General features: G+C 39.6%; 1 protein-coding gene across 1 annotated transcript; it reads left to right on the top strand.

Annotated features, from left to right (window-relative positions):
* Positions 1-2,274: 2,274 nt before the first annotated feature.
* On the top strand, positions 2,275-11,296 carry LOC118412224. Its single transcript, XM_035814945.1, has 3 exons — positions 2,275-2,611; positions 7,332-7,627; positions 10,290-11,296. Exons 1-3 carry the CDS (start codon positions 2,518-2,520, stop codon positions 10,422-10,424), a joined length of 525 nt encoding a protein of 174 aa, XP_035670838.1. The 5' UTR covers positions 2,275-2,517; the 3' UTR covers positions 10,425-11,296.
* The last annotated feature ends 113 nt before the right edge of the window (positions 11,297-11,409 follow it).

The raw sequence follows: 11,409 nt of genomic DNA, 5'->3' as shown, positions 1-11,409 counted from the left end.
AACCCTGTACCTAAACTTGTAACTAACCTCGAGCTCATTACATGTGATACATGTACCAGTGTTTTATGTGGATACACATGAGCATAGCAGTACGCAGAAATAAGGGCAAGTGGGGCAACATGGAATTATGATGGACAACTTAGATTTTGACTAAGATCGCCCAGTGGACAACCTGATGTCCAAAAGCAGATTGAACCCTGTTGCAGATATATGAAACATTGCTAGATCGTTTGTTACCATTGTCAAACCTCCTTCGTGTCGTCTTCAATATCCAGTTTCAATGTCAATATTTAGCTATTTGTATGCATCCAAACCAAAATTAATGTTATTTTCATTTAGCAATAATGCTACTGCAACATGAATCTGAATGAGACGAACAAGACGCTGTAGTCATGTAATACCATTTAATGTTGCTTTTATTTCGAATATTTATTAATTTAGAACCTCAAATGTTTCCAAATGTCAATTCATATTACTTATATGTAGCAATAAAATAACTGCATCTTAAATCTGATCGATGTAACGGATAAATAATTCGTTGTCCCAATGGTCCAACAAGAATACATTTAACAGCTTGTTGAAGTTTAAGGATTCCTGCTTTCCAGTATTTAGCACGATTTATTCGAATTTGTTGCATTGTTTCTAGAAAACATATCCATACTATGAGTGAGTCTCTCTTATTGTCTCATTTAGACTAGTGTGCCACAGCAAGGCTTCCAAGTCTTGTACGGGGTAATAAAACTCTAAAACTAAAATTGGAAAGGCTAAACAGAGTGTGTTTAAGCTCCAAACACACTCCAAGACCATGTACCATGTACGCAGCCAGCGGGGTAAGGTAGGTCTGGTGATGGTGACTAATTATAAATTGGCAGAACTGAACATTCTTGCCACAGTTTATAAGTCGGTGTGTGTGGAAGGGCATCATCGCACTTGTCTTCGATTTTCAGTTGGGAGCCAGTCAAAACCAACACTCAGAGTGCGCTTACGCACAGAGGTAAAGAGACCCCCACATCCACTGCCCCTTGTCTAGAGTAACCTCCAACCGTAGAACTAACGGTTCGGCATCAACGAATGGTCTACCTCTTAGCCAAAGAACCACGCTACAGTTCAGGTCATGTAAACACAGTATCTCTACAATTACACTACTCTAATCCCCATGCCTTTATTTATTGTGTGATGGTTTCATGTCTTTTGGTGTTTTTATAATGGTGTCATTGAAGGTTAAACGTCCAGGTGATAAGATACGCCAAACAGCAATTACACAAGCTACTGGATATGATTTTGGAAATGGTCAATTTCCATTTCAGGTAGAATCCACTACATTTCGTCAGTGACACAGAGGAGATCACATTGGAGAGCATATTTCTATATCCTACCTATGAATTGATATGCACAAGAGATCTAGTTGGAGGCCATGTTGTTATGTAATTGTTCTCCAGGATTACCTGGAAAAACAGGTCAATAACCTGAGTTGTAATGTTCTGGTTCAACATTAAACTGAAATACCAGTGAAAGTGACATCTATCTGGAGTAGCGCCGCTATTATGTGTCCCTCAAGGCATCATTTATGGACCACCTGTGCAAGGAAATCCGAACTGTCTAGTTTTAAGCCTCGCCAGTCAATCTCACCAGACGTCATTACTCTCGCGACAATGCCGGGTTTCAGGAATACCGAGAATCTCGTGTATCCGTTCATTTCCCCAAAGCTTACCAGCTTTTTGATTTGTGCCCAGGATATCGATGTGTAAACAAAATAGCAGGGAGTAAATATTCAAACGCCCTATAGCAAGGAAGGGTTCCATTATGGTTCCAGGTCTACATGTATGTACCTAGCCTGTAAACTTACGCAACTAGTTAACTTTTGGATTTTACCATAGTCAATATTGACCGAAGGAGGCCATACAGTAACTTTTGGTGAGAACTATGTGCTCACTTTTTTGTGCACATTCTAGAGTGTATGTCAACTCCAGACTAGTAATATAAAACGATCCTTACTCGATTAGTAAGAAGAGAGGGTGAGTATCGTTAGATATCCTATTATAGCATTAAGGCGATGTTTCTTAATCTTCATGAATAAAGTCTCTCCAATCCGTCAAACTCGGAAAGCCTATTACCTATCTTTGGTTCGGTCCCCGTGGTGACATCTGATTGATATGCATGACTTTTGCCCGGCTTTTCGCCTTCATTTCCTCTGATTCTCACGAAAGCTCTCTCAGATCCCGCGAGAGTTGGATGAACTCTTGACCAATTATGATAATGATAAGAGGGAGGAAGTGATAGGTGTGGCCCCCATGTGAGGGCGCGTAACCGTGATCTCAACATCTCGTGATGTGAAGTTGATCATCATCCCCACGTCACCGATCTACGCAAGTCTCTCCCTTCTGAGAGCTTGTACGGTACGCACACCTGTGTGTCCGCTTCCTCCCCCGCATCATCAAAAGTAGATATAAAGGAGAAAAGAGAGTACGGTCTAGGTTTAAAGTACATCTGAGGACTGTGTATAGAGGTGTCAGGAATATGCTGGAGCGGTGTTTAGCGGTAGTAGTGGTGCTGGCATCAGTGGCCTTGCAGGAATCCAGCTGCGGAAGCAACCCACAGCACTGGCAGTTCGGTAAGTTTCTTATCCTCTAATTACGTTTGATCCAGAAGAGGCAACGATATTATCTTAATTAGTAAATCTTACTTAATGTCCTGTTATGATTTACAATTAGTGGCCGTAATGATTGTAGCTCTCGAGTCAGTTTTCCAAAAATAGAAGTGTTCAGCTGAATGGAATGACAGTAGTGATATACAAACCGGGGACATGTCTTTCCAGACTTAAAGACTAGTTTGTTGTGCACGTGCTTGTGGTGCGCTGTTGCTAATTTTTGCTAATGGCTTTTTGATCCTAAATACTGACAGTTGGATACTTACGTGTCACGGCGGAATTTTATTGAAAGTGCTTCTAGGCTTTGTGCCTAAAGTAAATTTTCCAATGTTGAAAAGGAGCACAAATCAACTTACACGGTAGAATAGCTTTTTGGTGATCTTGACCGCTAAACGACAGCTCCTTGAAAATCTGCCCGGTTGCTTAATCTCATGTCTTCACCAGTTTAACGAGCCGTGACACGATGAAGACATGTGAGTGATATTATGATCGATAATCGCTCAAGGGGAGGGAAAATTGCTCACTTTCGGTCGATATTCCTACTTTCCTGGCTAATTACAAAGTGTCAAGATTCATATTCGATTACTACAGAAAATCTTCATAAGTTCCTTGGCCGCACATTGTTGTCAGCCATCATCAGTTTCGCTTTAACAATGACTTGAGTCAGTTTTGTATCTTGAATAAGGTAGAAGCCGAATAGTCGATTTTGCTGTGGGTCGCAGTTGATATAGTAACGATAAGAATATTCTTTATATGATTAGAATGTTTCCTCACTTTGTATCTATGACTAGTTCTGTAAAATTCGTTTTTCTTATGCGTTTTAACCATGCTATAGTAATAAACCTGTCTAAACCCATATTCTTAACACTTAAGAACTAAGATACCAGAAGAAACCGAACCTATGTATGTTTAAGGACCCATGTTTTAGATTAGTATCTTAGTCTTGTAACTACATGTATTTTATTACGACTTTTATGTTTGTATGTCTGTACTCAGCCCTAAAGAGATGAATGTACAATAAAGGCTTATCATTTGCCATCCGTTATGTTTATAAAACCAACAAAATTCAAATCATCATGCTCCACTGAGCCACGAAATGAATATTTCAAAATGAAGAAAATAGCAAAGCCATTTTCTTGCTAAAAGGTTTCCGGACGAAAATGGTTATTTTGCCATCAATCAGCTATTAAATGAATTAGTAAGACAACCAATCAACTCGATTTATTGGGCAAATTGACAGGTAAACTATGTTCCTTAAATTTGTGCGGATAGGGCTGGTTCGTGATAACGACCTTATGATGCATTACAGTGTAATAGGTAATTTGCATGTCAAAGATCAACCATCAATTTTGATGGGATGACACTGAATATAGTTCTTTCAAATCTATACCAAAGGCCATGTCTTATCTTTTAGTTAATCTTGAACATAGATTATTTTGCGGCCAGAAACGTAAAGTGTTCTCAGTTCTCTCGGAGGTACAAAATGTATTTCCAATAGTATCATTTACAGGCCTAAAGCCTAACTTGACGTCGACATCTTTCAACAATTCATCAGTTACATAACGGAAGTCGTTCCCTTTATCTACTGCAAACGCGGGCCGAAAGCTTGTAATGTTCTCGCTACTTTGAAAACATGAAAGAAAGTAAGTGTACAAAGGAGCTGGCAGACAAGATAGGCAACATGAAAGCAACATGAAAGAAAGGGAGACACATGCATGATGTTTTTATCCTCCCTCTTGACTACGTCCCGGGCAGGTTTTGAGAAATTAGATGTAAGGAACAAGAGGTGTTCGGGCGTACATATCAGATTCTTAGGGTGTGACCTCCATCTATTTCCCTTCCCTGTTACAAAAGTAGGCAGCCACTGCGTACCATCATTGAAGACCTCTTCAAAAGAAAGCAAAGCTGACGAATCCTTTTCAATTGTGTAACTAATGTAGCTCTACGTTTCAAGTCAATCAAATGCACATAGAATAGTGGATAAAATCTAGTCAGATTGGTGTATCTTAGTATGAAGGAAGATGGTACCTTTTTTTCTAAAAGATCAAAGATTACCGTAATTTATGGAACTGTTAAGGATCATTGGTCATGCAGAGCTACCTGTGGCCTGAGGCATCCGTTTCATTCGTATCAGAACTCATCATATCCCCAGAATTGATATGCACATTTTGCCGCCGCGAGCACACATCAGCAGTTCCAGCACCATAGACAATTTTCATCCATGAGAAACTTGGAGAAGGATGATTAGAATCTGTTAAAAGATTAACATAATCAATGAGCATTACGGTTACGGTTTGTAGCCACTATATCCGAATTGGATCAATCCTACAGAGACCATAGCAGGGATTGCAACATGTCATGTGCCCATGACAAAATATTTCTCATTTTAGTTGGAGTGAAATTGTTTGAAAAGAGAGCTCCCAAGGGAAATGACCTGCACATCATCAGATTGGGCATCCTAATGAAATAAATCTGACCAAATTTCATCAAGAGCATTTTGTCATATTTTCTGGGGCATTAGGCTACGCGCGTAATGCAATTATTCAATAGCTAATAGTTTATCATCGACTGTTTTCTTAATGGTTTTTAAAAGGACTTTCTATAAGTGGCAGGATCACATTTAGATCCAACTAATCTCATTGATTCCTGAGTCTAAAATTGGTTATCTATGATTTAGAAGTAGTCAGAGGCCACATTTCTGTTGCTGGTGTTTCTACGTTCAATAATGACAGCTGTTCTGATTTCAAAAGGACGTATGTCAGTCAATTGCAAAATACTACAAAATGCACGCGTTTGGATTTTCGAATTCAGCAGTAGTTTCCAAAGTTCTAGGAACAGCAAACATGCAATATTCCGTAGATACACTATGATTATCCCGAAATATAGCAAGTGTGTCGTTTTGAAAAGCCATGAAATAGCCTTCATCTCATTGACTAAGATATGAATCTACGGAATATTGCTACAGCTATCAAGTACTCGCCTAAAGGTGCATATTTGAGTTAAGGGGTGATTAACTATATAATCTTATTCGCATCATAATGTTGAATTTCTTTCTTTTTAATCTGTTAACATTGCTTTTAGAAATCATAAGAATATTGTTATAATACTAGCAGACATTATTAAAGATCGATGTACATTTTCTTGCTTTTCACCTGAAGTTTCACCTGCATTTTACCATTATACACTCAAGCCCATTTTGAGAATTACGTGACGTTCCAATCCTTGAACCTTTTGAAGAGCGCAGTTTTGCCGTCAGTTCTTATCGCGATCCCACCAGGGGACAGGAAACAGCTTCCTGTTTCTGGAATATTCTTGCCATTATTATTACGCCCCATGGATATAACAGAAAATCTATTGTCTCCACATAACGGGGATGTAGCGTTTATTCTACGGCTATTCTAAGGCTGTCTCAAAAGACTTAACCCTTCCAACAATGGATCAGTAAGTAGGACATGCTGGACAGCTTCAAGGGTTGCCTAATGCATAATGCCTCTGTGTTTGAGACAGCGACTTTCTAAGTGGCCTTACCTGCCGCTACCGTGTGATTATCATCAATTGTCCAGCTGCGGTCATCGAAGACGTAATTTCCCGTTACTAATTATCCTAGAATGACCGTTGGTTGCCTCTTCGGTTGCTTGCTTACCAGATTCGTTACTTGGGCGTCGAGCAGAAGACTTCAAGTACAGCGATTGAAACGTGTGTTTTTTCATGATCGACGAGTAGGCTGTCTTATATCAGATCATGTAATATGTAACTATTCTACTATGTCTTCCTATTGTGACTCATTTCCAAGATTCCAATCATCTTACTGTGAAACCGAGATTAAACACTAATCTGTGGTACAGCATGTTGTTTCCGCTGGAACTATGAAGTCTGTGCTGATACCAGGATAATAGAGTCATTTATGAATTATTAACGCATAATCGCTGTTTCCAGCTACGGATTAGATGAATCTTCACATTAGCAAAACAACCAAATCACCTGGGGATTTTGTTATCATCACCATTGATATTGCTATGATAGTATGTTTCACGATTAGGCCATGTTGATTTGATAATATGGATGGCATCTTTTGGAAACTGCAGACCTGGTGCTGGGGTGCGAATAAAAAACAGCCCCCCCCTCAAAAAACTTCCTTCATTATGACATCAAGTGTTCAGGAAGGTTAAACAGATGACTTTGAATTTTTGTTCTTTCACATCTTCTTACATATTGGAATTGACTCTAACATTCTACGACATTCGTAGCTATTCCCGATATATTTTGCAGTATACGGCATATATCTGCTCATTTGTACGATTTACTGCTGCTGCTTTGTACGATCTACGGCATGGCTGAAACTTTTCTTGAAATGACCAAAAACTGATGCGTGCGCGGATGTCATCCATATAATCAAATCAACACAACCTTATGCATATGGTCAGTTTGAAAGAAAGTGTTTTCTATCAATACGCTATGTTCGTGTCCCAAGTTGATTCTACCTAACTGTTTAGGTACCCATTTTAACACAATAGGCAATGGATTCATTGGAAGAATGAATGTTTGGGTTTCAGTTTATTTGGACACCACACTAGCACTTGAAATAAGCAATGCGAAGACTGAAAATTGTTCTTTAAGTACACTGTACTTATTATAGGAAAAGTTCTTGACACAAAGTTTGATTTCACAACTTTGCCGTCTACAGGCCACTGGTATGGGAAGAGAGATTCCACATACTCCTCCGGAAAACCACTGCCTGATGGCGGCATCATAGCCCCGGACGATGCAGAAAGGCTCATCACCAAACTACTACAGCTTACACAGAATTCAGTGACGTCAGAGGAACCGGCACAACATGTACCGATGGCGTTACCACCAAGGTCGGTGACGTCAGCACAGCGGTACCCCTACAGTGATGACGAGATGAACCAACATGGCCGAGAGCTGTCTGCAATAGTTGAAGGTCTTTTGCTGTCTGAGTCGCCGTTTTGGAGAGCGGTGGTAGGCTTTTATTTCAAGTTTATACATTCTACGCGCCATAAAAATGCACTCTACTAACTATAAAACCTAAATCTATGCATTTAAAAATGAGATAGACCTTGATCCCGTCTGGGTGACATGGATCAAAAGCTTTAGGGCCTAGGGCAATATGGTTTTGTGTAATTGCTAATTGCTAATGTACTATCTAACTAAATCATGAAAGGAGTCATTTTGACTTGTATCCTCTGGGCTAAACAATGAGTAATTGATTTTAGTATTGAAATAATAGCAGACAATTTACAGAACCAAAACTTAAGGGAAAAGGGAGTGGGGGCATATATTCAATTTGTCATTGTCTGACAACTGGGCTGTAAACTTTTGCCTATTAGTAACTAAAGCACACTTTACATATACATATATTACAAAAACTCAGCCTAACTACGATAAATATCAATAATGGTGATAATTCATCCATGTCTGAACTGGTTATTGATAGCATTGCCTTCTTTTGATTGGATACAATTCCACAACTATAATAGTCACTTTACGTTTCCCACGATGATGTCCATCATCATTCACCACTCTTTCCTATCTATCATCAACAGCGTTTGGTCCCAACTGAACCCCAGCTCCCTCTTGAAGGTTTTGTGCAAACGTCCATCTCTAAGACACACATTGCCATATTTTGACTTTTTATCCCCGCTGGTATCTACGTAAAAATATTCATACTAGAGACAAATCCCTGGTAACTTTGTTTCATGTCCAAAGTATCCCGCCCGTAACTCCTTTGTGGTCTCAAGACAAATGTTAAAATTTTGATGATTTATGAAGTGCATACTTACAAACACAAAAGAACACTTTGAACATTAGTGTTAGTTGAAAGCAGATCCTGGTAGGCACTGGCCGAGAGGTCATGGATAGCAGCGCCTCTCGTAATTGGCAGGATTTTGTCTAAGCTATCTAACGCCAGGGAGGAAATCCACTTTATTCATCCACTCTTCTTTTGGCACGAAGGCAGATACCTTCAAAGAGCTCTGTCCAAATGATGTAGCTTAGGAGTCACGGTCGACATTGTGCAGTCAATAGTAATCACGGTTTTGACGGAGTCTCAATTTCTTTGCGAATAAAGATCAAAGTAGTAAGAGCATCTCATTTGTGCTAAAGCGCTTATTTGTAGCTTGTTAAGCGTAATACGGTTGTATACAGTCACGCCAACTCCGATCGTTAAAGGGAAAACCTCTGGCAAAAAAGGGTCGGGGATCTCTTAGATGCAGATGAGAAGAGTTGCAGTTACAGTTGTGAAGCTTTTAAGCCAGTCACTTGGACTCACAACTTGAATTCAGAAAAGTGAACTTCAGTCCCATCATTGTGAAACTCTGGAACTTTCTACCAATTTTTCATGTTAAGAGGATCATTGTATCCATTAGATCTCCCAAGACATACAAGGAAAACACTCACCACTTGGCACTTTTAGGATGAGCCAGAAGTAGTGAAGTGGGAATCGTTCATTGATCACTTGAGTGTCATCACACCACTTACGCGGGAATTCTCGCTTGTCGTTAGAGTGGAGGTTAAGTGATCATGTGTGTATCTTTATGGAGTACGGGACGGATATTTATCTCATTTTGATGACCCTCTTTGCAAACACTTTAAAATAGCAAGGATTATTGTCACAAGGTTTTCAATATATTCCGGTTTTCTTTGACATTAAGGTTTTTGCCATACTATTTTGCAGACCACAATATAAGATGTAGGTTTCAAATGTGCAAAAATCGGATCTATAGACAAAGACATTATGTGCCAGCATGCATGGCAACAGTAAAATGACAGTCAAGCGTGACGATAACTTAAGAACTATTTACGGTATCTATCACTCTTTAATATTCCACGTCTTAACAAACATACTTGGCAGTACTTGGCACATACTTGGAATCGTTGACATGGAATCGTTAAAAACGACAGTTTCTTTGCTCACGTGCACGGTATGCTTATCCTAGGACTTACCTGATGATCTCCAGAAGCAATGGCCTTATATCATCTGATTGCCATTAACGTTTCCCTAAGGATATAGTCACAATATTACCTCGTAGCTAACGACACAGAGAGCTTAGGTTTAGACTAAAATAGCAGACAAATTATGAAGAACCGGTAAAAGCTTCTGTCGCTGTTTAATCACAAAGGGTAACAGACACTATGATATCTATATTCTAAGCAAGACTGAAAGGCATGGCATATTCTTCGTTGAAAACGGACATTTTCTTTGCTCACGCGCGGTGCATGATGATTCCCAAGGCTTATTTGCTAATCTCCAGAGGCATATGACATCATCAGATTGCCGTTAGTGTTTCTCAACAGACAGTCATCGTGTTATAATCATCTTGTAGACAGAAAACAAAATACATGGCGAAAGGAAGTGTCATGACCAAAGGTCTGACCGTTTCCAAAATCCCATCCGGTTGCTTGTAATTGAGTAGTCCATCATCATTCACCACAGACAATTACGTTTAGGTACCTTTAATTTTCTGATGATGATGATGATGAATTTTCTGTCGACATGTGCACGTGACTGCATTGATGGGTCAATCGTCATGATGAAGGTTGTAGCAACAGCCAAGCATCCGTGGAAGAAACTGAAGTAAAATTGTTCTAATGAAAGACAAATATGTCTCGCTTGTCATTTCAGGCGGAAGAGCTGATGAAGCAGTCCCTGCTGTTGGAAAAGAGCTCCTCGAAGAGAAGCTTCTCACCCGCTGCAAGATGGCGACGATCAGCCGTCCGCACTGAGGGCCCTTACCAGGAGCCGATGTTTCTCAAATAGGATAACTGATCACTTAAGGTGGTCAGGGTGTTAGAAGGAGTGCTTGAGAAGAGCGTCATTACGCCTTGCTGTTACTTGTTTAGCCAGGCGCATTACTCAGAAAGAAGAAAGTATTATACTGAAATGGGAAAAGAGGAGCTTAGTCAGATAATCCATAGCCTAGACTCGAAGAGTAGCCCAAGGATATGGACTTGTCAGGTAGATCGATGTTAGAAGGATGATAAGATTATCATGGTTCTATCCGATTTGTTTAAGTAAGTAGGATTCCGGTATTAAGAGCTAAGAGAAGAAGTATAATACCTATTAAGTACATGTGTTTGTTGATCGATGGACCAAAAGTTAAAATACGTCTTCTAAGTTTTGAAAGTATGTCTTCCTGATAGTGGTTGCTTCAGAGTACTCGTGGTCAACGGTGCCTAAACGCAGTTTGATTCTTAAGTATGGAGCCAGCAAAGATTAGCCAGCGTTGGTTCTGAATGTTTTGGGAATTAAAGAAAGCCATTAGCTCATTTCCATACAATGAAAGAGCTTGGGCTCGCCCATTGCAACTTAGTATTGTAGGTATCGCAGAATGCGAAAGAATATCGCAACTAATATGTAGATTTAGAGAGGATAAGCATGTTTTCAGAGACGATTACAATTGGTCCAGACTTAAAAGGTGTGGTCATATATACTATTGTATATCAAATTGCACAACTATTTGGGTACTGCAAATATTGCATGGTTTTGTGTTGAGCTAAAGTTGTTCACGTCATTGCCATGTGCCTACAAATGACGTGATTGTTAGTTGTGATGTACACGTGAAATCGGGGAATAATCAGCAAGGAAAGACTCGACAATAAATACATGTAGTCCTGATATTTCAAATCACATGCACGAGCATTTCTTCTTTACAAATGTTAGGAGATTTCCTTAGGCCAAACATTAAGGTAAAGTTTCGAAAGAAATTATCATCAACACGTCAAAGTCTTCTGATGACATGCGG

This window comes from Branchiostoma floridae, chromosome 3 (assembly GCF_000003815.2).
Source record: "Branchiostoma floridae strain S238N-H82 chromosome 3, Bfl_VNyyK, whole genome shotgun sequence".
NCBI lineage: Eukaryota > Metazoa > Chordata > Leptocardii > Amphioxiformes > Branchiostomatidae > Branchiostoma > Branchiostoma floridae.
The sequence above is the reverse complement of the archived record's forward strand: the minus strand, read 5'-3'. Positions and strand labels throughout refer to the sequence as shown.